General features: G+C 44.5%; 1 protein-coding gene across 5 annotated transcripts in view; it reads left to right on the top strand.

The window, feature by feature from the left end:
• DIXDC1 (DIX domain containing 1) overlaps positions 1-26064 on the top strand; it is a 274022-nt gene that overhangs the window by 91356 nt on the left and 156602 nt on the right. For all 5 annotated transcript variants that reach the window (XM_077456913.1, XM_077456912.1, XM_077456914.1 and 2 more), the window contains 2 exons: positions 9643-9768; positions 23161-23410. In XM_077456913.1, the coding sequence (XP_077313039.1) occupies positions 9643-9768; positions 23161-23410 (376 nt within the window). The remainder of the gene's footprint in view (positions 1-9642; positions 9769-23160; positions 23411-26064) is intronic.

Genomic DNA, 26064 nt, shown 5'->3' with positions numbered 1-26064 from the left:
TGGGGAGCTAGCTAGGTGACCCCTCTGTATCCCGTTTTAGCTTTGCGGCTTCCTGGTTTCCCTGCCTACAAAAAAATGTGTCACACCTGAGCGTTTTGTACCTAAAGCCTGAAGCTACAAAATGCTGGCGGGGAAAAAATCAATTATTCTCTATGGAGATGGTGCACATCTCCACTCCAAAACACCTGAAGCCAGAAGCTCCAAAACACCTGAAGCTCAAACAAGTTCTGGAACTTTTTTTTTTAGGCAGATTTGGGAGTTTTTCTGCTTTCTACATTGGTGTCAGAAACCATGAAACAGACTGAGACAGAAGTACAATCAAATGACACTTGTTTATTAATAAAAAGGTAAATAGAAAAAACGTAGTCAAGCATAGCCAGAGTCCAGTAGCCAGATCGGGTAGTCAGCCAGTCCAAAGTTCATTAACCAGATCGGGTAATCAGCCAGGCCTGAAGTCAGGGATCCAAGGAGAGCAACTGCAAGCAGGATAAGAAGCCAGGAGGGATGTCAGCAAGCCAGTCTTAAAACAAACAGCAGGGAATGGTTCCCTGTGATGTGACCAACGCGAAGGCAAAGGAAAGAGTGAGATGGAAGGCTTTAAATAGGCAGGTCAGATGAGCATCATCGGGAACAGCTGGTAACTGTGGAAAGAGAAGACAGCTGGCAATTAGCCGACAGCTGAGTGGCCAGCCCAGAGGAGGAAGGGCTGAGCCAGCCCTGACAATTGGTAACCTCTTGACATGTACAAAATTGCGGCAAAACGCACCAAAAACACAGTAAAAATCACAACATTCTGCCTGAAAATGCTATGCTCAGGTGTGGATGGGGCCTTAGGGGTTGATTTACAAAAAAAGTGCAAAATCTTGTGCAGCTGTTCATTGTAGACAATCAGCTTCTAACGTTAGCTCGTTTAATTAAAGTGGATGTAAACCCACTCTCATCCTTTCTAAACTACTGCAATATTTATCTAGAACAGGGGTGCTCAACCTGTGGCTCTCCAGCTGTTGCAAAACTACAAGTCCCATCATGCCTCTGCATCTGGGTGTCATGCTTGTGGCTGTCGGAGTCTTGCTATGCCTCATGGGACTTGTAGTTCCGCAACAGCTGGAGAGCCACAGGTTGAGCACCCCTGATCTAGAAGGATATACATGCCTCCTGCATGTATACTTATCTGTCAAATGTCTTCCCACTGTCTGCTATGAGACCCGAAAAACTGAAGATTTTGTGGGTGGGTCTGTTTTCCAGGGCTCAGTGGGTGGAGTCGTGATATCAGTAGACTCCCCGCCCACCTCTACACTCCCCTTATCAACAAGCATTTTCTCCTGTGTATTTCTTACACTGAACCTCTGCTATGATCACTAGCATCCAGTCAAAACCCAGAAAAGTCCCCACATGACTTCAGCATGCCAAATCATGCTGAGGTGTGGAACAGCCAATCCTTGCAGACCTGCTGAAGAAAAGAGTGGGGGTGGGAATTAAAAAAATAATGCATGTCTTAGGCTAGTGCACAAGATATGTAAATCACCTGTCAATCACAGCAAGGGGGAAGAAAGGACAAAGATTTCACAGTTTGTCCCTTTTATTTCACTGAAAAAAAATATGAGGATTGCTCAGAGCTGGATTAACTCTTTGTGGCAAAACTGGGCACAGCTGATCTGAAATCCCATACTCTATATTGTGCCAAAAATAAAAAATAAAAAAAAATTCGGGTTTACATCCACTTTAAGCTTTAACAAAAAAATAAAACTGGAAGCTGATTGGTTTCTATTTCTGCACCAAATTTTGCACTCTACAGTTTTAGAAAATCAGCCCCTTGGTGTTAGCAGAGTGTGCATATCTGGTTTACAAAAGGTAAGTATGGTAGACAAAGCTTCATCTGCCACCTGATATGCCCATGGTTTCCCAAGGTCAGAGAAATGTTGATTTCAGCCGTTAGCTTTTTTATCTGACAGTGGTGATTTGAGGTAGTCTGAATGTCTGTTGTTACCCATAGACGTCTCAAATGTCTTATCATTCTACAAATATTGCAGATCTGAAGTGACACCTTTACATGATGGATGGGACATGTGTCAATCCTTTCCACAATGGTTGCAATAATTAACGCTTTATTTGCTTTATTCTTGTAAAATTCAGACTCCATTGAATAATGAGGGCAGCTGAAGTATTGGAGGAGATAAATACAGCTTGGTTTAATTTCATTCTAAATGGTGTTCTTTAATGTATTCGGAGTACAAATAACCCAATTTTACATTATAATACACGTCACATTAAATCTTTGTACCAATCTAAGTGGTACATTTAAATTCTAAAACCTCCATAAAGAGTACAGATAAATGTGCCACTTGCTCCATTATTCTACATTTAATAGTATTTTAATCTGCTCTTTTATACATTGTGCAGTCTTACATAATTACAGATGCGGGACCAGCCTAAGGTACTACTGAGTTTGATCCCTGCCGTATACATCTACTTCTATCATGACACAGAAAGAAAATCACACTTTCCCTGTTTAAATCAGAAAGGCATATTAAAAAATATTGCACGTGAACAAAAATATTACATAAATTGTAGAAAAGGGTTAGTATTTTATCCAGTCCTGAGATTTATGCCATGCAGACTAGGTCCGTCGGACAATCTGATCGTGTGTGGGCTAGTCTGATCATTTAAAAAAAAAAAAAAAAAAAATCAGACGGACCTAGAAAGAGAACATGTTTTAAAGCTATCTGGCGGACTCAATTCCGACGGACTAAAATCGGGAAAACCGTTCGTCTGTGTGCTAGTCTGACGGACCAAATACGATGCAAGGGCAGCTATTGGCTACTGGCTATTGAACTTCCTTGTTTAGTCCCGTTTACGTCATCACGTTCAAAATGAACGGACTTTTGAACGGACTTAGTCCGTTCATCTGTGGCCAAGTCCGTTTTGAGAACCTGCTCTCAAACATTTGTTGGAAGAAATTCTAACAGCATATGTCCAATGGAGCATACACACAGTCGGACTTTCCGACAACAAGCTCACATCGGACATTTTCCGTCAGAAAATCTAACCGTGTGTATGCGGCATTATAGAAAAACTAACCACCATAGAAGACAGATTATACCAACAGTGCAGAAGCCTTGGAATAATGATTCATTGGGGGAGATTTACTAAAACTGGAGCCCTCAGAATCTGGTGCAGTGTGCATAGTAGCCAATCAGCTTCTAACTTCAACTTGTTCAATTAAAGTGCAGTTCCGCCGAAAAAAATGTAATAAAAGTCAGCAGCTGCAAATACTTTTAATATTAGGACACTTACCTGTCCATGGTGCCTGCGATGTCCTCCCCCAAAGCCAACCTGTCACTCGGCTCTGGGTGCAAGTGCCGGCATCTTCAGTAAGGGAATCAGGAAGTAAAGCCTAGCAGCTTCACAGCCTAGATCCCGACTGTGCATGTGCGAGTCACATTGAGCTTCCTCACTGGTCACTGCTGTCTTCTGGGACCTGTGTGTCTCCCAGCAGGGGTGACGGAGGAGGGGCCGGACATAATGTAGATCCTATCCATTGCAGTGATCTATCGCCGAAAGTGAGAACAAATACCTGTATTAGATAGGTATCTTCTCCCCCTGAAAAGTGCCAATTGTGACACGGGGGGGGGGGGGGGGGGGGGTTTGACCGGAAAAGCGGAAGTTCCATTTTTGTGTACAACTCTGCTTTAAGCTTTGACAATGAAACCTGGAAGCTGATTGGTTACTATGCAGATCTGCACCAGATTTTGCAAGCTCCAGTTTTAGTAAACTAATAGTTGTAAAATGTGGGCAAGGGGAGTAGGGGTACAATGATGAGGGAATAATATACTCTTAATCTCACATGCTCTTGTTATTTTCAAATAGGGGGAAACTTTTGGATTTTTGCAGGATGAGGATAGTGCCTCTCTGGCCATTCAGATTATCCACTTGACATCCGCGCTATGGCCAAATGATGGCCACAGCGCAGATGTGAATTCCCGGGAGGGCTCTGCACGCTCCCTGCGCGCGCCCTACAGGCCGCGTTGAGCGCGCTGTGATCACCGAGTCACTGAGACTCGGGTGATCACCGATCTGAGTAAGGGGCCGGTCCTAGCCCCTTACCATGTCATCAGCTGTCAGCCAATGACAGCTGATCACATGATCAAAACAAAAGCTTGGTGATCGTTTTTTTTTTCTCCTCACGCTGACAGCGGAGGAGAAAAAAAAACGATCACCGGCTCACAAGGGACATCAGTCCCGAAACGGAAGAGGCAATTATGCCTCATAATTGCCATCTGAAAGTGCCCACAAGTGCCACCTATCAATGCCCACAAGTGCCACCTATCAATGCCCACCAGTGGTGCCAATCAGTGCCACCTAGAAGTGTTGCCTCTCATTGTAACCGATCAGTGCTCATCACTACCACAGTGCCCATCACTGCCACCTATCAGTGCCCATCACTGCCGCCTCAGCAGCGTACATCAATGACGGACAAAAATTACCAGTTTTAAAATTTTATAACAAAATAAAAAAATATATATATTTTTTTTAAATTCGGTCTTTTTAAATTTTTTTAACAAAAAATAAAAATCGCACAGGTGATCAAATACCACCAAAAAAAAGCTTTGGGGGGAAACAAAATATAAAAATGTCATTTGGATACAGTGTTGTATGACCGCGCAATTGTCATTCAAAGTGCGTCAGCACTGAAAGCTGAAAATTGGTCTGGATGGGGGGGGGGGGGGGGGGGGTTTAAGTGCCCAGTAAGCAAGTGGTTATACATGTGGCCTAACCTGTTGAGATTCAGTGGTGATTTCTGTCTACGTGTCTTTTTAAAATCTGGCTTCCGTAATTTCTGTATTCCATATATGGCAAATACATATATCTGCTGCATATTATGGTTATCTATTCCACTTTGCCTCTCATTTCTTCTGACAATTACTGTGAAGCGAGGAAGTTTAGGAATGTCAAGAGAATAATAGGAGTGTGCTGGCTGTAATGCACACTCAAAGCTCTTATGGAGCTGATTCATAATTGCAATTTTTTTGAGCACTTATCATTTGTAAGCTGACACATGTAACCAAGCAGCAAGCCAGCGACATGGCCGTCCGTAGGAAAGTCTTACATTAATGCAGTTAATTGATTGGCTTGTATTAATGTGAAATGTACCTAAAAGATTTTATATGAATGGATTTGTTGCTGCTTGCATAAAAATTCAACAGGGAATGTGGAAACGGCTCATAATTATCCCCAACAGTTAAGCAGACTCTGATGCTAAAGTGCTGCTATCATCCATATCTACCAAAATGTCAGTGACAGGTGGACTGACACTTTAAACATGGAAACTGATTGGTTGATAGGAACACTGGATTTCTCTTTCTGTACCTTTCATGAATCAAACCCTGTCTAAACAGCAACAGACAAAATCAGAATATTTGCCAGCTAGCATAACTGATATTTTGAGAAGTCAGCTTAATATTTTGGATAGAGTAGGGGAAGGCTAAAACCCATTATTTTATTCATTTATGTATTTATTTTTACTGTCTGTATCCCATTAGGGAAATTTTTCTTCACTTTGTGTCCCAGAGAAAAAACAGGAAGAGGAAATTTCCCAATGTTCGCTAATGCCACATACACACGATCGAATTTCGCCGGACCACAGTACGCCAGACAATTCGATCGTGTGTGGGCTCCAGCGGACTTTTTCGTTGTAAAAGTCTGGTGGACTTAGAAAGTAGTTTTGACTCAAAATTTGTCCGCCGGACTTGGCTTTCAGTGGACAATCCGTTCGTCAGTGTGCTAGTCCAGTGGACTAAGAATGATGCATGCTCGGAAGCAAGTACGAGAAGGAAGCTATTGGCTACTGGCTATTGAACTTCCTTTTTCTAGTCCCGTCGTACGTGCTGTACGTCATCACGTTAGAAATCGCTGGACTTTTGGAGCATCTGTGTGTGGCCAAATCCGTTCGTTATAAAGTCCGGCGGATTGTTTGTCGGACCAAGTCCGCCAGACCAAGTCCGCCGTACAATTCGATCGTGTGTACGTGGCATTAGTTGTCCCCAGAACAGCTGTCATCATTGGAAGATCTTCTCTAGATTTTGTTCTGGGGACAACTCTAAAATTATGTATTTCCCCTCACTTTCATCTCGTGACAATGGTCACCAGTACATATAGAAGGGTGATCTCCCCTAATGAGGACACATCGACAGCAATAAAAACCTGATAGAGAGTCTGCCCCTTCCCTTCCCTCCTCCAACCAAAACTAAAAAAAAAAAAAAAAAAATTATGAAAAATACTAGCTTCGGAGCTAATGATTTAACCATCCTGCATTAGCAAAATCGAGCTAGATTTTAACAATATTAGTTTTCATGAAAGTTTGTTTTATGGTTTCTTTATTACAGTTTTTTTAGATTTATTGCCTATTAGTTATTTTTAATCCCATTGATCATTTTTATGATTTTGCTATTTGGAATGCAATAGTGGATAAATAAAAGAAGAAAATTGAATACATACTTGCCATCATTTTCCTTTCCTGACAAGTTTCAGCATACTGGTGGGTGTAGACAGCGCCATGTCAACATACTGGTGGGAAACAGCAGATGATAAGATCTTTCAGCCAGTTTATAGTCGTAAGAGATGCTTATATATCGTTTTTGAGGAGACACGCCAAACTGCTGCCCATAATGCTGCCATACCATATGTGAAGTTATTGTGTTCACCGGGTGCGGGGCGGGGGAAGCCGTCCCTGCCAGGAGAACACAGTGATTATTGCTAAGTGGCTATACCTAGCAATAATCGCATGTAAAATCCGACAGGCTGTTGTACCCAAGTGTATTGATCAATCAATTGGGTACATTCGGCCTGCCCATACATGGTTCGAATCTCGGCTGGTTTCTGCTAAGCCGGCCGAGATTCAAATTGTCTATGGCCAGCTTGGATTTGTAGGGCAAGGGAATTGTTTTGATTATCCGGGGTGCAATTGTTCGACTTGGAGCTTTCTTGACATTTACTTCACCTTTGAAAATCACAAACAAGTTGTCAGAAGTTCTGAAGCTTGCCATAACTTGTGTGTACACCTCTAAAGATTTGCCTACATCTAAAAGATTTACTTACTGGATATCTGAAGACAAGAACATAAGGAGTACATTTTCCTGTTTTAAGATGATAGTTTGTGAACATCTTCAGGGTGAACCCTGTCTTGGGTACTAACACAATTCTGCCAGCAAAAAAGGTTGTTTAGGTTTTTTTTAACCCCTAATGCAACATTCTCAGAAACTCTTAGCCCTTGTACACACGATCGGAGATTCCGACAACCAAATCCGTCGGATTTTGTCTGTCTGATTTTGTCCGACGGATTTTGTCCAAAACTGTTGCATACACACGGTCGGACAAAGTTGTCGGAAAAAACGTTCACGCTAGTAGCCAATAGCTTTGGTGTAGGAATTTGATCTGAGCATGCGTGGCACTTTGTCCGATCGGAATTCTCTACACATGATCGGAGTTTGTCCGATCGGAGCATTTTGTCGGAAAATTCTACCAACAAGTTGGAAAACTTGGTCCGTCGGAGTAGTCCGATGGAGACCACACACAGTCGGAATATCTGACAAAACAGTCCGATCGGACACATTCTGTCGGAATCTCCGACCGTGTGTACAAGGGCTAACTCTTTGTTTTTGTCTACCACACCCAGGAGAGGTAATCCTCTTAGAAATACTGTAGGTCTGACCTGGGATGCCAACGGCAGATAAGTGAGCTATATTGACTCATTCTCACTCTAAAATCTGAGTGACATCCTTCATCAGCTTGCTGCTATAAGTGCCTCCTTGTTTTTCCACATAAGCCATTGCTGTCACATTGTCCATCTTTAATAAAAAATAACTTGTCCTGTATCTACTGTTGTAAGGCCACTAAAGCTTGAAAGGTTGCCCTCAGCTCTGTAATGTTTGATACCACTCTCTTTGAGGGAAAGGCCCATACCCCCTGAGCTGTTTTCCCCAGACAGAGGACTTTCATCCAGTCTCACTGACATTTAAGGTGAGGACAATCCGGAGTGCAGGGACAAGAGAATGACAATTCTGGGGATTTTCCTTGTTCATCCACCACTGAAGACTTTGTCTCATATTTGGAGAAACTAGGATTCGGTCTTCAGATTTCCTTTGGCCTTGGAATTCTTTCTGAAAGGGCCAAGATATCCAGTGAGCTCATTTGACCATTGGTACTGCAGAGATCATAGTCCCCACCGCTCTCAATCACTTGGCCGCTGACATGTAGATTACAGCTCAAGCCTTCAGCATTCTCCATGGGACTATTGGAATCTTCTCTGCAGGGAGCAACATGGTTTATGCAGGCTCCCATGTACACACGCCAGTTCAGCTGTCTCTGGAAGATCTTCGGTCAAATATTTATCTGCCAGTGCTAGAAACAAAGAACACAGGAACCTATTGGTGAATAAAGATCTTCGTAATAGTAATGAGAAAGCAGGCATCCACATTCTCTGCATTGACTGGTCTTTAGAAGAGGTTGGCATGATTGAGTAAGTAATGTAAGAGAAAAGTCTTCTGTTATGATTGTGGCAGCAGGCAGGTAAAATCAACTGGTTGTATCCAGGATGGAAAATATGTATGCCCTAGATTCAGGCTTTATGCGGACTTGTACAACTAGACGGGAGTGCTGGGAGTCCTATAGGGGAAGAGTTAATGAGCCCAGCTGAAGTAAGTGGGCTCATTAAGACCTCTACAAAAAAAAAACAGCATGCTTAGGGAGATGCTCCATCCTGGAACCAGTTTTGTGTTTGTATAGACTGGGGAGTGTGACACCTGTTCTGTGCGGTGAGTTAACGCCTGTGTGGCAAACCTCTACAACAGAGACAGAGACAGGGACTGGTGCAGCACAAGGCTGCACTCAGTTATTAGACAGGGAATCTATGTGTGTAATTAGAGGTCAAGCTGACCAGGATTTATTTTCATGTTTTTTTTTTGTTTGGCTGTTATATTTTTCACTGCATGTAGCATAAATAAAACCACACCTTTTGTTTTTCCACCTACAACGCTGTCTGCTGTGCCTGATTTTGTGTTGTGAACCCATCCAGGGGGTCACACACACTCGCTGCCGAGCTAACCCCTCACATGATGATGAAAGATAAGATAATGTACCTGGGCACCATACAGTGAATAAGTCAGTATAGTATGTGCAGAAGACAGTAGATTGGTGGCTGCAGCACCACAAGTGCAGCCAGTGCTGGGACAAGGTCATCCAGCGCCCAGGGCAAAGATACCAAACTGCGCCCCCCTTTCCCTTAGGGTTAGGCTCAGGGTGCCCCCTACCCCTGCAATATACCATTGCGCCAGGAGCGGCCGTCCCTCCTGCCCACCCTTTGTCCCGGCCCTGAGTGCAGCTATTCTGATTTAAATAAGCTGCCCAATAACAGCCACCTAGCGGTCCAAGGTGGGCAAGGAGCACATGGCATGTATGCACCACCTTTCAAAATAGTAACACTGTGGTTAGTGAGTGCACAATTGCTGTCACCTGAGGGTAATGGAAATGGAGTCCACACTCACCAGTATACATGCTGTGCTATTGGCACAAAAGGTTTTAATTAAATGCTTGATAATTAATATAGGTTAATGAATACATTAGAAACGTTTCTTTTCTCTCCTTCAGCCGGTGAGAAGCTCGATGGAATTCATCAGCAGCCAAATAACACTCAGGAAATGAAGGAGAATGTGGAACAAGTACTACAATTTATGGCTTCTAAAAAGATCAGGATGCATCAAACAACATCAAAAGGTAGGCATAGCCGTGTGAAGTTCAGTTCAGCATTTCTTATAGTTGGACACTAAGTTATATTACTCTATGGATGAAAAAATCTACATGGCACTATGAAAATTGGGTGTCCTGGGCAGCCGTCCTGCCTTTTATCCCTGCTGTGGCCAAACTGGTATTGGAATTGTCTGTGAATATTTTAATTTATCCAGGTCATAGTATAGCTAATAATAGTCATATTCAACTGGGCTTGTTCTGTAAGGTTATAGATTTTTGCTACCAATCCAAACTGCTTCTTTGGATCTGTCGAGTGTCAGGAACATGCCTCAGTATTTATAGTCATACTTGTAAATCGTCACCTTAATCCAATCACACTGAGGGAAGGTGTGAAATTTGTGACACAATCCTTTTCTAATTATATAACCCAATAACCTTCTTGTAATAAAGTTTGGGCCATGTGTTATATGTCATTTGAGGTACATTGCTGTGGTAGAGATTTTAAAACCGCCTTATATGTGGTTGGCAGATGGTGTCAAAGGTCCCCATCCCATTTACGGATAGTTGTTCCAGTTTAACATAGATAGCCACTTTTGTGCCTCTTTCAAATAATTTGTACTCTGTGTCTAAAATGTAGGTGCCAGATTGTCTTTGATCGAATGTCTCTTTTCATTAACGCGTAGAAGTGAGGCTGGGTTCACACTTACGTGAATTGGATGCGGGTTTCCCTGTGCGTCTTTAGCTCCCTGAAGGGTCCTGTGCATCTTTAGCTCCCTGAAGGGTCCTGTGCGTCTTTAGCTCCCTGAAGGGTCCTGTGCGTCTTTAGATCCCTGAAGGGTCCTGTGCATCTTTAGCTCCCTGAAGGGTCCTGTGCATCTTTAGCTCCCTGAAGGGTCCTGTGCATCTTTAGCTCTCTGAAGGGTCCTGTGCGTCTTTAGCTCCCTGAAGGGTCCTGTGCATCTTTAGCTCCCTGAAGGGTCCTGTGCGTCTTTAGCTCCCTGAAGGGTCCTGTGCATCTTTAGCTCCCTGAAGGGTCCTGTGCATCTTTAGCTCCCTGAAGGGTCCTGTGCATCTTTAGCTCCCTGAAGGGTCCTGTGCGTCTTTAGCTCCCTGAAGGGTCCTGTGCGTCTTTAGCTCCCTGAAGGGTCCTGTGCATCTTTAGCTCCCTGAAGGGTCCTGTGCGTCTTTTGCTCCCTGAAGGGTCCTGTGCATCTTTAGCTCCCTGAAGGGTCCTGTGCATCTTTAGCTCCCTGAAGGGTCCTGTGCGTCTTTAGCTCCCTGAAGGGTCCTGTGCGTCTTTAGCTCCCTGAAGGGTCCTGTGCGTCTTTAGCTCCCTGAAGGGTCCTGTGCATCTTTAGCTCTCTGAAGGGTCCTGTGCGTCTTTAGCTCCCTGAAGGGTCCTGTGCATCTTTAGCTCTCTGAAGGGTCCTGTGCGTCTTTAGCTCCCTGAAGGGTCCTGTGCATCTTTAGCTCCCTGAAGGGTCCTGTGCATCTTTAGCTCCCTGAAGGGTCCTGTGCGTCTTTAGCTCCCTGAAGGGTCCTGTGCGTCTTTAGCTCCCTGAAGGGTCCTGTGCGTCTTTAGCTCCCTGAAGGGCGCTGTGCGTCTTTAGCTCCTTGAAGGGTCCTGTGCGTCTTTAACTCCCTGAAGGGTCCTGTGCGTCTTTAGCTCCCTGAAGGGTCCTGTGCGTCTTTAGCTCCCTGAAGGGTCCTGTGCGTCTTTAGCTCCCTGAAGGGCGCTGTGCGTCTTTAGCTCCTTGAAGGGTCCTGTGCGTCTTTAACTCCCTGAAGGGTCCTGTGCGTCTTTAGCTCCCTGAAGGGTCCTGTGCGTCTTTAGCTCCCTGAAGGGTCCTGTGCGTCTTTAGCTCCCTGAAGGGTCCTGTGCGTCTTTAGCTCCCTGAAGGGTCCTGTGCGTCTTTAGCTCCCTGAAGGGTCCTGTGCGTCTTTAGCTCCCTGAAGGGTCCTGTGCGTCTTTAGCTCCCTGAAGGGTCCTGTGCGTCTTTAGCTCTCTGAAGGGTCCTGTGCGTCTTTAGCTCCCTGAAGGGTCCTGTGCGTCTTTAGCTCCCTGAAGGGCCCTGTGCGTCTTTAGCTCCCTGAAGGGCGCTGTGCGTCTTTAGCTCCCTGAAGGGTCCTGTGCGTCTTTAACTCCCTGAAGGGTCCTGTGCGTCTTTAGCTCCCTGAAGGGTCCTGTGCGTCTTTAGCTCCCTGAAGGGTACTGTGCGTCTTTAGCTCCCTGAAGGGTCCTGTGCGTCTTTAGCTCCCTGAAGGGTCCTGTGCGTCTTTAGCTCCCTGAAGGGTCCTGTGCGTCTTTAGCTCTCTGAAGGGTCCTGTGCGTCTTTAGCTCCCTGAAGGGTCCTGTGCGTCTTTAGCTCCCTGAAGGGTCCTGTGCGTCTTTAGCTCCCTGAAGGGTCCTGTGCGTCTTTAGCTCTCTGAAGGGTCCTGTGCGTCTTTAGCTCCCTGAAAGGTCCTGTGCGTCTTTAGCTCCCTGAAGGGCCCTGTGCGTCTTTAGCTCCCTGAAGGGCGCTGTGCGTCTTTAGCTCCCTGAAGGATCCTGTGCGTCTTTAACTCCCTGAAGGGTCCTGTGCGTCTTTAGCTCCCTGAAGGGTCCTGTGCGTCTTTAGCTCCCTGAAGGGCCCTGTGCGTCTTTAGCTCCCTGAAGGGTCCTGTGCGTCTTTAGCTCCCTGAAGGGTCCTGTGCGTCTTTAGCTCCCTGAAGGGTCCTGTGCGTCTTTAGCTCCCTGAAGGGTCCTGTGCGTCTTTAGCTCCCTGAAGGGTCCTGTGCGTCTTTAGCTCCCTGAAGGGTCCTGTGCGTCTTTAGCTCCCTGAAGGGTCCTGTGCGTCTTTAGCTCCCTGAAGGGTCCTGTGCGTCTTTAGCTCCCTGAAGGGTCCTGTGCGTCTTTAGCTCCCTGAAGGGTCCTGTGCGTCTTTAGCTCTCTGAAGGGTCCTGTGCGTCTTTAGCTCCCTGAAGGGTCCTGTGCGTCTTTAGCTCCCTGAAGGGCCCTGTGCGTCTTTAGCTCCCTGAAGGGCGCTGTGCGTCTTTAGCTCCCTGAAGGGTCCTGTGCGTCTTTAACTCCCTGAAGGGTCCTGTGCGTCTTTAGCTCCCTGAAGGGTCCTGTGCGTCTTTAGCTCCCTGAAGGGTACTGTGCGTCTTTAGCTCCCTGAAGGGTCCTGTGCGTCTTTAGCTCCCTGAAGGGTCCTGTGCGTCTTTAGCTCCCTGAAGGGTCCTGTGCGTCTTTAGCTCTCTGAAGGGTCCTGTGCGTCTTTAGCTCCCTGAAGGGTCCTGTGCGTCTTTAGCTCCCTGAAGGGTCCTGTGCGTCTTTAGCTCCCTGAAGGGTCCTGTGCGTCTTTAGCTCTCTGAAGGGTCCTGTGCGTCTTTAGCTCCCTGAAGGGTCCTGTGCGTCTTTAGCTCCCTGAAGGGCCCTGTGCGTCTTTAGCTCCCTGAAGGGCGCTGTGCGTCTTTAGCTCCCTGAAGGGTCCTGTGCGTCTTTAACTCCCTGAAGGGTCCTGTGCGTCTTTAGCTCCCTGAAGGGTCCTGTGCGTCTTTAGCTCCCTGAAGGGTACTGTGCGTCTTTAGCTCCCTGAAGGGTCCTGTGCGTCTTTAGCTCCCTGAAGGGTCCTGTGCATCTTTAGCTCCCTGAAGGGTCCTGTGCGTCTTTGGCTCAGTTTCAGATGCAAATTCAGGCAAAAATTCAGACTTAATTCAGACCTGGAATGGTGAACGGGGATGCACATAGTGTGAAGCCAGCCTTAAAGTCAGAGTCCTGACCTGCAGAGGCTTCCCTCCTATGTTGACCCATCCATTTTGTCCTCCCAGGTTTTTGCTTCCCTCACTACACTGAGTTGAATATACCAGATTACTTCACTTGTGTTTGGGTTTTTGTTTAGGACTCAACATTCAAATACAAGCAGAGTAATCGTATTTAGGGTGAGTTAACAGTCTGTCTATAATTGTGGAATTTGATCATGTACGTACTAGAACAGCCTTTCTCAGCTTTTTTGACACGGAGGAACCCTTGAAATAACTTCCCTGTCTCAGGGAAACCCCTACTAATAATTACTATGGCTCCATGCACACTGGAGCTCATAAACTGCAGTTTATTGGAGTTTGGGTGTTTTTTATAAAAGCCCATAAACTCCACTCTATGTTAGCCTATGTGTCCATGCACACATGGACGTTTTTTAGCTTTAATGAGCAGTGGAGTTTATGGGCTTTTTTCTGAACGCCAGAAATTTGCGTTCAAAGTGCAGTTTTTCACTGCCAAAAAACGTCAAACGCCGATAAACGCTCATAAACACGCATTAATTAGTGTTTGGCGTTCTATTTTTTCAATGCATTGTCGGAGTTTGGAATGCACTGTGGGATTTTTGGAGTGTCCTCTGTGTATTTTTATTGAAAACGCCCATAAACGCTAACGCTCATAAACGCTAGTACAAAACGCTGTTAAAAGCAGGTTTTTCAACGAGCGTTTTCTGCCAGCAATCTGGCGTCCAGAAAAAGCTTTTTTGAGCTTCAGTGTGCATGGAGCTTTAATCTCTATTTTAACCAGTCCAGTTGAACGTGACTAACTGCTGCTAGTTGTACTGAGAGTGGTTGAAACAGGAAAAGCTGTAGGAGCCAAAACCATGGTTTTAGGTTCTTTATCTTTGTCGTTTGGCAGTGATAACCAGCCAGTGTTCATTTAGAAATGCGGTTTTCACTAGCACTTCATCATATACTCTGTTTCAATCTTTTTAGATTTGCAATATGTTGACTTTGAAGTAAACTTTTGCATTGCCCTTGTGCAACAAACAAACAGGTTATCTTTAATGTCCCTCTTCCCTGTATCACATAGACACCCTTCTTTCCTATTGCCAACCCCCCCATTTACAGTGCCTTGAAAAAATATTCATACCCCTTGAAATTTTCCACATTTTGTCATGTTACAACCAAAAACATAAATGTATTTTATTGGCATTTTATGTGATAGACCAACACTAAGTGGCACCTAATTGTGAAGTGGAAGGAAATGATAAATGCTTTTCAATTTTTTTTACAAATAAATATCTGAAAAGTGTTGCGATGTATTTATATTCAGCCCCCTTTACTCTGATACCGCTAACTAAAATCTAGTGGAACCAATTTCATTCAGAAGTCACCTAATTAGTTAATACAGTCCATCTGTGTGTAATTCTCAGTATAAATCCAGCTGTTATGTGAAGCCCTTAGAGGTTTGTTAGAGAACCTTTAGTAAACAATCTGCATCATGAAGGAACACACCAGACAGGTCAGGGATAAAGCTGAGGAGAAGTTTAAATCAGGGTTAGGTTATGACAAATATCCCAAGTTTTGAGCATCTCACAGAGCACTGTTCTATCCATCAACCAATAATGGAAACAGTATGGCACTACTGCAAACCTACCAAGACATGGCCGTCCACCTAAACTGACAGGCCGGGCAAGGAGAGCATTCATCAGAGAAGCAGCCAAGAGGCCCGTGAGGTAACTCTGGAAGAGCTGCAGAGTTCCACAGCTCATGTGGGAGAATCTGTCCACAGGACAACTATTAGTTGTGCTCTCCACAAATCTGTCCTTTATGGAAGAGTGACAAGAAGAAATCCATTGCTGAAAAAAAGCTATAAGAAGTCCTATTTGCAATTTGCGAGAAGCCATGTTGAGGAGACAACAAACAAGTGGAAGAAGGTGCTCTGAACTTTTTGGCCTAAAAGCAAAATGCTACGTGTGGCGTAAAACTAACACTGCACACGGTGGAACATGGTGGTGGCAGCATCATGTTGTGGGGATGTTTCTCTTCAGCATAGACAGTGAAGCTGGTCAGAGTTGATGGGAAGATGGATGGAGCTAAATACGGGGCAATCTTAGAAGAAAATCTGTTCGAGTCTACAAAAGACTTGAGACTGCGGAGGAGGTTCACCTTCCAACAGAACAACAACCCTAAACATACAGCCAGAGCTACAATGGAATGGTTTAGATCAAAGCATATTCATGTGTTAGAATGGCCCAAAGTCCAGACGTCAGAATACATTGGTTGGCTGCAGCCGCTGATTCAGAAACAATTTTCAACATTCTACAACTTCTGTCGAGGGGAAGCGGGCACACATGGATCGAAATTCACCTAAATTTGGCCGATGTGGCAACATGCAGTCACTCTGTATGTCATGGGAATCTAAAGCTTTGCTGGATGCCCTTTTGTATTGAGCTTTTGTGTTTAGTACAATGCCTATACTCCAAAAGTAGCTAATTTTTTCATACGTGTCTTAGCCCTTGTACACACGGTCGGACATTCCAACAACAAAATCCGTCAGATTTTGTCCAACGGATTTTGTCTGAAACCGGTGTTGCATACACACGGTCGGACAAAGTTGTCGGGAAATCCAAACGTACGGAACGTGATGGCGTTATTTTGTTACGACGGGACTACGTTCAGGCTAGTAGCCAAAAGCTTTGGTCTAGGAATTTGATCTGAGCATGTGTGGCACTTTGTCCGATCTGAATTCTCTACACACAATCGGACAAAGTCCAATCGAATCATGTTGTGGAAAAGTTTAATAGCCCAGCTCTAAAACTTTGTCCGTCGGATATTCCGATGGAAACAGTCCGATGGAGCCCTCACACAGTCGGATTGTCCGACAACACGGTCCGATCGGACATTTTCCGTCGGAATGTCCGACCGTGTGTACAAGGACTTAGCCAAATTTTTGTTTGCTATACTCTTACCCTTGCTGTTCAGAAACTCCTTTTTGTTGAAGTTGACATGAATAAAATAAAATTCCTCACATTGGTAGCTTTGCAACGTGTTACTTATTGTTCTCATCTGAATAGAAGGAAGTCTGCTTTAGAAAAGTAATAAACATTGAATTAAAATGACTTGTGCTGATTACAAGGTAAATCTACATGAGACACATCTGCTGCCTGACACACTGCTGGAGTCTTTTCTATTGTTGAGATCTATCATCAGAGGTTATATGAGGCAAGTATCAAGTCTAGGTGTGCACATGTATAGCTGGTGGAGCTCCACTAAATTGTGCTCTGCCGGCGGGGTGCCTTCCCTGCCTGCAGAACACAATCAATAGTGTTGCTTATAGCCAGCGGCAATAATCTTTTGGGAAAAACCCAACAGGCTGATTGTACACAAGACAAGTCGATCCATCAAATGACTTGTGTACAACCAGGGTGCCCATTCATGGATTAAAATTCAGCCAGTTCAGTAGGGACTGGCCAAATTTCGATCCATGTATGGCTGGCTTTAGAGCCTTAGGCAAGGTTTACACATGCGGCAGCATTTGGTGCCTCTCTGAAAAGCAATCTACAGTGTATCACTGCCTGCTAACGGCGAAAGGGGGGACAATTATTGCCTTGGCTGTGGCATGTGTAGACCCCAGTAAGACTGACTCTGCAGCTTAAGGGGAGGGAGAGGTTGGAAAAAGCACTGCTCAACCACCTATCTGCTGCAGCTCCAGTCTGCTGTAATACCATTAGGCCAGCACACTGGACATTTTTACAGCTGCTGTTTTTGGCTTCAGACGTTTTCTTCTGTAGCCAGTAAACTCCCCAGCTTAGGCTATTATCAGCAGTTTTTTGCAGGGTCGTTTTATGGATGGAAAACCCCCCCAGAACTAGTGGGTTTTAAGTTTGACTTTCTAACTCTGCTAAAAACCGGAAAACGCTGAAAATGTGGCATTTTAGCATTTTTCAGCATTTTTTGAGCCATATGCTAAAAAACGCTAACAAACGCTACTGCAAAAACGCAAGAAAAACACATTCTACAGCTACAACTTTCTACAGCTAATGCTACTGGCGTTTTTATAAGGTTCAGTGTGCATGAGGTCTTATTGTTATACTGTATATTAGATGATATACACGTCTTCACATTGTGTTGAGTCACCAAGGTGATTCATTGCTAACATTTATAAGTTTAGAGCAGGGGTCTCCAAACTATGGCCCTCCAGTTCAGGAACTACAATTCCCATCATGCCTTGTCATGTCTGTGAATGTCAGCGTTTTACAATGCATCATGGGATGTGTAGTTCCACAGCAGCTGGAGGGCCGTAATTTAGAGATACCTGGTTTAGAATATAAACCTCCACTTGAGAAATGCGTAGGGGGCGGAACATGATGCTGAGGGCTGTATAACACTTTTTCATTTATGTTTTAAGGCATGGGTAGGGAACCCTTGACACTGGTGCCGCAAGCGGCACACAAAGCCTCTTTTTCCAGCACTCGACTCCCTCCCCATCAGCAGAGCAGCGCAGGGAAGTGTCAGTGAGTCACTAATGCATACCAATCTCACAATTCCCCATGCTGCACCTGCACTGAGGGGGAGGCACTGTGCACACACACATTGTAAAAGATGGGAAACATTGGTTCTCTAACTTTGCTGTAGCTGCGATTGTCAGTTTTTGTGATAGGGAAGAGTTCTGCTGGGGGGGGGGGGGGGGGGCAGTGGAGGAGGACTGTCATTGTCCACTGCTGAAGCCAATCACAGTCCTGCTAGCCATCCACCAGCCCGTCCACCATCTGGAGGAAAATGACTCACTTGGTTGCCACTACCAATCTCAGAAAGAAGGGATTTCACTGTGACAGTTTGTGGAATTACTGTTGAGCTACTGGGAACTTTTTGAAATTATTCCTGAACCTTTGCGTCACTTACTACTGACCCCCTGCACTCTGTGTCCCTTTAAGCCTCAGCCAGTATTCAGCACAACGAAAATCACACCCAACTCTGCGCCGCACTTTTTCTCAGCTGCAGGGGCCCAACTTATGATCCTGCACACAGGCCCACTGCTTTCAGAAAATTGTCCCTGACCTGAGCTCATCATTGCGCATCCATTCCAGATGCTTGTATGTGACATCACATACATCACATACATTGCAGACATCACTTACATCACCACATACAAGCACGTGGGCTGGATGCGAGAAGTGGATCAACATGATGAGTGTGCCAGGACAGGTAGATGTGTCTCATCTCTGCTTCCTTTCACCATTCTGCATATCACGCATATCATAGATGAGAAGAGGTTAAAGCGGTGGAGCAGATGAGCAGGAGGGTACAGCAGTGGGGAAAATTAGCAGAAGACCAGGACAGTACAGCATTGGGGCAGATGTGCAGGGAGGTACAGTGGTGGAAGAGATGAGAGGGGGGTTCAGCAGTGGGACAGAAGAGCGGGGGGGTACAGTGTTGGGGCAGATGAGAAGAGGGTTCAGTGTTGGGGCAGATGAGAAGGGGATTCAGTGGTGGGACAGAAAAGTGGGGGGGGGGGGATTAGAGCAGTGGGGCAGATGTGAAAGGAGGTGTATTGTCGGGACACATGAGCAGGGGTTTACAATGGATGGGCAAAAGAGGGGGTACAGAGGTGGGGCAGATGTACAGGGGTGTACAGTGGCGGGGCAGAGGAGAAAGGAGGTACATTGGTGGGACAGATGAGCAAGGGGTTACAGAGGTGGGGCAGAAGAGCAGGGGAAACAGAGATGGGACAGATGTGCAGGAGGTACAGTGGTGGGGCAGATGAGAAAGGGGTTTATAGTGGTGGAGCTGATGAGCACATAAGTTCAGTGTTAGGACAGATGAGAAAATGGTTCAACTGTGAGACAGAAGAGCATGGGGGGCATGGTGGTGGAGCAGATGTGCAGGAAGGTACAATGGTGGGGCAGATGAGCAGGGGGTTACAGTGGTGGGGCAGATGTGCAGAGTAGTACAGTGGTGGAGCGGATAGTACAGTGGTCGGGCAGATGTACAGGAGATTATAGTGGTGGGGCAGATGTACAGGGGGTACAGTGAGGGGGGGGGGCAGATGTGCAGGGGGGTACAGTGAGGGGGGGCAGATGAGCAGGGGCGTACAGTGGTAAAAAACAGATTTGCAGGGGGGACAGTGATCTGAAATGTGGAGCTGCAGGAATTGGGCCTGATCTGAGGCGTGAGAGTGCAGAATTTAAATTTCTCACTACTACTCAAGTAGTTTACAGCATTTACTTTATAAAAAAATCCTTTTCGTGATTGAGAATGTGAAATTGAATTTTTGTTGTTATAAAAGCAGCACGCTCAATTTGTTTGAAAACATTTTTCGGCACACTGTGCTTAAAAGGTTGCCCACCCCTGTTTTAAGGGGTAGTATATCTATTATCTATATACAGCAGCAGTTGACAGAACACTTAAATACATTTTCATGCAATCATAGCGAAAAGGGTATATTGAATATACAGTATCTCACAAAAGTGAGTACACCCCTCACAGTTTTGGTAAATATGTTATTCTATCTTTTCATGTGACAACACTGAAGAAATGACACTTTGCTACAATGTAAAGTAGTGAGTGTACAGCTTGTATAACAGTGTAAATTTGCTGTCCCCTCAAAATAACACACAGCCATTAATGTCTAAATCGCTGGCAACAACAGTGAGTACACCCCTAAATCAAAATGTCCAAATTGTGCCCACAAAGTGTCAATATTTTTTGTGGCCACCATTATTTTCCAGCACTGCCTTAACCCTCTTGGGCATGGAATTCACCAGAGCTTCACAGGTTGCCACTGGAGTCCTCTTCCACCCCTCCATGATGACATTATGGAGCTGGTGGATGTTAGAGACCTTTCGCTCCTCCACCGTCCATTTGAGGATGCCCCACAGATGCTCAATAGGGTTTAGGTCTGGAGACATGCTTGGCCAGTCCCTCACCTTTACCCTCAGCTTCTTTAGCAAGGCAGTGGTCGTCTTGGAGGTGTGTTTGGGGTCGTTATCTTTGTCTTTGAAGGGAGAGGATCATGCTCGGCTTCAGTATGTCACAGCACCTGTTGGCATTCATGGTTCCCTCAATGAACTGTAGCTCCCCAGTTCCGGCAGCACTCATGCAGCCCCAGACCATGACACTCCCACCACCATGCTAGACTGTACTCTTCACCTGGTTGCTGCCACACATGCTTGACACCATCTGAACCAAATACGTTTATCTTGGTCTCATCAGACCACAGGACATGGTTCCCACAGTCACTGTCCCTAGTCTGCTTGTTTTCAGCAAACTGTTTGCAGGCTTTCTTGTGCATCATCTTTAGAAGAGGCTTCCTTCTAGGATGACAGCCATGCAGACCAATTTGATGCAGTGTACAGTGTATGGTCTGAGCACTGACAGTCTGTTTCCCCACACCTTCAACCTCTGCAGCAATGCTGGCAGCACTCATACGTCTATTTCCCAAAGACAACCTCTGGATATGACGCTGAGCACGTACACTCAACTTCTTTGGTCAACCATGGCGAGGCATGTTCTGAGTGGAATCTGTCCTGTTAAACCGCTGTATGGTCTTGGTCACCATGCTGCAGCTCAGTTTCAGGGTCTTGGCAATCATCTTATAGCCTAGGCCATCTTTATGTAGAGCAACAATTCTTTTTTTTCAGATCCTCAGAGAGTTCTTTGCCATGAGGTGCCATTTTGAACTTCCGGTGACCAGTATGAGAGAGTGAGAGAGATAACACCAAATTTAACACACCTTCTCCCCATTCACACCTGAGACCTTGTAACACTAACTAGTCACATGACAGCGGGGAGATAAAATGGCTAATTGTGCCCAATTTGGACATTTTCACTTAGGGGTGTACTCACTTTTTGTTGCCAGCAGTTTAGACATAAATGGCTGCGTGTTGCGTTATTTTGAGGGGACAGCAAATTTACACTGTTAGCCCCAGTTCACACTATTGCAATGGCAGACATCGCATTTAATACGCAGTGCACTGCTGTTCACATTACATGCGATGTCTGTGTGGATGCGATTTCAGCCATACAGATAGTATGGCTGAAATCGCACCGCATTCGGTGTAAACACGCACAAGACCCTTTTTTCAGTTCGGACCAGAATCGGATCGCATGTGTGTTCACACATATGCAATCCGATTTATGTCCGATCTGTCAGTTCGCAGTGCCATATGCAAGCTGAAATGGGGGCGTCGTTAACATATAATGACACTCCCCAGCAGTTCACATATGGCAGTGTGAACTGGCGTGCGATGCAGGAACCCGCAGTTGATTCGTAGGGTTCTCGCATCGCAATAGTGTGAACCGGCCCTTATTATATATATATATATATATATATATATATATGAAGTCTTATGTGGTGTTTGTGGATGTGGCTCTGTGTTGTCTCAAATGGAAAAGCTGCCCATTCCTCTTGGCAAAAAGCCTCCAGTTCCTGGAAATTCTTGGACTGTCTTGCATGAAATACACATGTAAGATCTCCCCAGAGTGGCTCAATGATATTGAGGTCAGGAGACTGAGATGGCCACTTCAGAACTTTCACTCTTTTCTTCTGTAGCCAATGACAGGTCGACTTGGCCTTGTGCTTTAGATAATTGTCATGTTGGAATGTCCAAGTACATCTCATGTGCAGCTTCCTGGCTGATTAATACAAATGTTCCTCCAGTATTTTTCACTTAGGGGTGTACTCACTTTTGTTGCCAGCGGTTTAGACTTAAATGACTGTGTGTTGAGTTATTTTGCGGAGACAGCAAATTTACACTGTTATACAAGGTGTACACTCACTACTTTACATTGTAACAAAATGTAATTTCTTCAGTGTTGTCACATGAAAAGATATAATAAAATATTTACAAAAATGTGAGCGGTGGCCTCAATTTTGTGAGATACTTTAGATTTAGAGTGCAGCAAGACCTGGGAACACTATGCGGAGGATATTCCTACTAAATATGACATACTAAATGAAGCACTTTTCTCTGTACTGTTTTTACACTATGTTTTTCTAGAATAGATTTCTTTATTTTGTATGAGTTTTTAATATTGTAAATAAGAATTATGTTTTTATCATAATAAACTGTGTAAGTGATGCCTTAAAAGTCCAAATGTCCTTGTCTGGTAATTTTAGAACAATATCTTTGGATTTGGAACCAAACTAAGACCACCACAAATTTAGACCATTGTGGTCATCTATATAAAGTGTACAGGATGCTAAGGTTAGGTCCTAAAGAGGGACTGTTTGAAGGTAATGTTGAGTACCCAGGGGTTCTCACCCATGCAGAATGAAGGGTTCCAAAATAGTCTGGCTAGAGTGGAGAGAACCGACTTTCAGTGCTTTCTAAATTACAAAGTTCTTATTTCGGAGGTACGAAGCATTTTGGATAGAAAGAACCACCAAACTCTGATTACAGGGACCTTGGTCCCGAATGGGTTAAGCCAGGTACAGCAGAGTACAGAAATGGAAGAAAAAACAGTTGGCAGCTAAGTGTGAGTAAGTGAGCAGGACACACCAGAGGGAACAGGCTGCTGGTCTTGCTTTGGACTGAGCCAAGGCTGCCAAACTGCAGAAAACCTCCTCTTTGGTACCCCCGAATCAGACGAGGAAGCCCAAAACCCCCATGTGATCAGTTTGACATGCTTTTCAGAAGGTAAACTAAGATTATATAAATTTTCTTTATTTTTCCACAGATATAGTTGATGGAAATTTAAAATCCATTATGAGAATTATACTCACACTGGCAGCCCATTTTAAACCTGTGTCAGGACGATCCGTCAACCACAATGTGCAGGGAGCAACTGGAAAGGGCCAGTCCAATTTCTCTGCCAATCATCGCCCTCAGTCTACTACAGCAATGGCCCAGGGTGCAGCTGCTGCTCTTGCTGATGTTCGACTGGACATGTCACTCTCAGGACGAGATATTTCCCGCTACAGACAGGGGTAAGTCATCATGTGGACCCTAAGCAATGAACTCTGTGTACACGATGATGTTAAAAATTGACAGTCTACAGATAATTTTTTTTTTTTTAAATATGCCCATTAATATGCATTACGCTCGGTTTTCCTATTGAATATCTACAGTTAGAATGTTTGGCCTGCAAATTTGCAGGAAACAAATTAAATCAATCATGAAACTGATAATTATATCCAGCAAACAGTGAAAGTTAATGAACAACAGAAACTCCACTAACTTTACTTCGATCAGTATTCTCTGTAATCCACTTTAAAAGAGCTCCTTACAAGTGGGATGGGTATGATGGCTTGTGATGAAGAGTGTAACTGCGCTGACCCTAAAAAGTGATATATACCTTACCACATGGACAATTTTATCTGTGATTCATGAAAAAAATTGCTAATAAATTCATTCATCAAAACTCAAAATAATGAAAAAATAAAAAACTATTAAAATGAAAAATCATGTGTTAACAATAGTTCCAATAGTCCTCTTCACAAAATGCTTATCCGAATCCCATGTGCACAAATTCACATCCTTGTGACTTGAAAAACTTTTCATCAATTCGTGAAGCACCCCCACCTTCCAAAGTGGACACTCACCAGAGCCAAGGAAAAATTGAGTCTTTGGTTTATACTGGGTTAACTAGTCCACTCTAATATTTATATCTGAGATTCCCCCAAATTGGTTGCCACTGGTTACTCCTTAGCCCTTGTACACACGGTCGGATATTCCGATGGACAATGTCCGATAGGACCGTGTTGTCGGATAATCCGACTGTGTGTGGGCGGACCAAGTTTTCCAGCTGGGCTATAAAATTTTCCGACAACATGATTCGATCGGACTTTGTCCGATTGTGTGTAGAGAATTCCGATCGGACAAAGTGCCACGCATGCTCAGATCAAATTCCTAGACCAAAGCTATTGGCTACTAGCCTGAACGTAGTCCCATCATAACGAAATTACGTCATCACGTTCTGCACGATCGGATTTTCCATCAACTTTGTCCGACCGTGTGTATGCAACGGTTTCAGACAAAATCCATCGGACAAAATCAGTCGGACAAAATCCAACGGATTTGGTTGTCAGAATGTCCTCCACATTAGTCTCGGTTTCTCATAAAAAGCAGACATCCATTATTGTGCAACATATTTAAAAAATTGATTAAATCAATAGAGTAAAAATAAAGTATACTGAGTCTTTCCAACAGTGTGTTTTTGACACCTAGCTAGCGCCGTTCCGTCTCCCAGAATCGGCGTGCGGGCCAAGCCTCAATCTGGTATGGGTTGGGGAAGGAAGTGAAAAGGCTTCCTGATGACGCATAATTGGATGCAAAACGCGTAGAGGCTTCTGGGTAGGCGCCAACGTCGCTTCCTGCCCCAACCCATACCAGATCGAGGCTTGGACCGCACGTCGGTGTAGCACTTAGCTAGTTGGATAGGGCTGAATGCTGTACTGAGTGGGGCTCACTTTTAGGACTAAGGCCCGAAATACAGAAGCCATGTATGCATAACAAAATTAAGACCTGAACAAGTAGGCTGTGCTCCTTTTGACTAGAGTTTTCCTATAATATAATATGTGGATTAACAAAGTACGATTCCATGTGCTTAGAGAACATTACTTTATATTGCCTTTTAGAGCCAGGAGCTTTCAGCTTTGCTCCCATTTTGCTGCGAGAGACCATGCTGTCACAGCTCAAAAGTTTTACTCCTATCAAGAACCAATCAGCACGGTTCCTGATCGTGTCATCATCACTATGTCAGCTATAACATGGTGATCAAGTGAAGTTTGTTAGTTAACACACCTATATTGTCCCAGCTGTCAGTTTATTCCTCTCTCTGTGCATTTGCTTTTCCCGAGATTATACACACCTGTATACCCCTATGGATCGGAGCAATTTTTACTTTTCTGCTATGGGCCTGTTTATTCAACAATACATTGGTCATTATTTAAAGATAACATTTAATCTGCTTATATTTTGCCTTACTTGGTCTCTCATTTAGGCCTCTTGCACACAATACGCATTACAGCATATATTTTTTCAGCCAATTTTTTTGGTATGTATTTGTGCGTATTTTCATGCATATGCATTTGTGCAGTGTTGCGCATTGGCGCGCGCATGCATGCAAACGTATTCTCACATTCACAATATGTTAATGGACGATTGTATGAAAATATGCAAATATTCATGCGTTTGCGCGCATGAGGCGTAAGTTACTGACCAAAAATGCAAATTTTGCTATTTTTTTTTTTTTTCTGAAGAATGCACGCCTGTGTGCATAGGCACAAATACAATGAATGAAAGGGGTGGGCAAGGAACGATAAGGCAGGAGAGGAAAGGGCTAGATGATGCTGGAAATAAAGCAGGCTCTATCTGACTTGCTGTGGCTTCTTATGCACAGTGTGAGACGGTCACTGTGTGCAGTCAAATCAGAGAAAGCTATTTTAGAACATATAAACGTTGCATGACCTGGTGTAGGCGAAACTTATTGACTGAGTCATCTCCTGAGCTAGAATGTGGAAGACAAGGGAGGACAGCTAGGATTGGTGTGGTTACTAGTACACTTATCCTTTAATTCATCTTATAATGTAAACATATTTTGCAGACACATTTTCTATAAAAAGACTTATATCACCTACAC

Source organism: Lithobates pipiens, unplaced genomic scaffold (genome assembly GCF_037356315.1).
Source record: "Lithobates pipiens isolate NorthernLeopardFrog02 unplaced genomic scaffold, aLitPip1_a1.2 Scaffold_27, whole genome shotgun sequence".
NCBI classification, from domain to species: domain Eukaryota; kingdom Metazoa; phylum Chordata; class Amphibia; order Anura; family Ranidae; genus Lithobates; species Lithobates pipiens.
The sequence above is the reverse complement of the archived record's forward strand: the minus strand, read 5'-3'. Positions and strand labels throughout refer to the sequence as shown.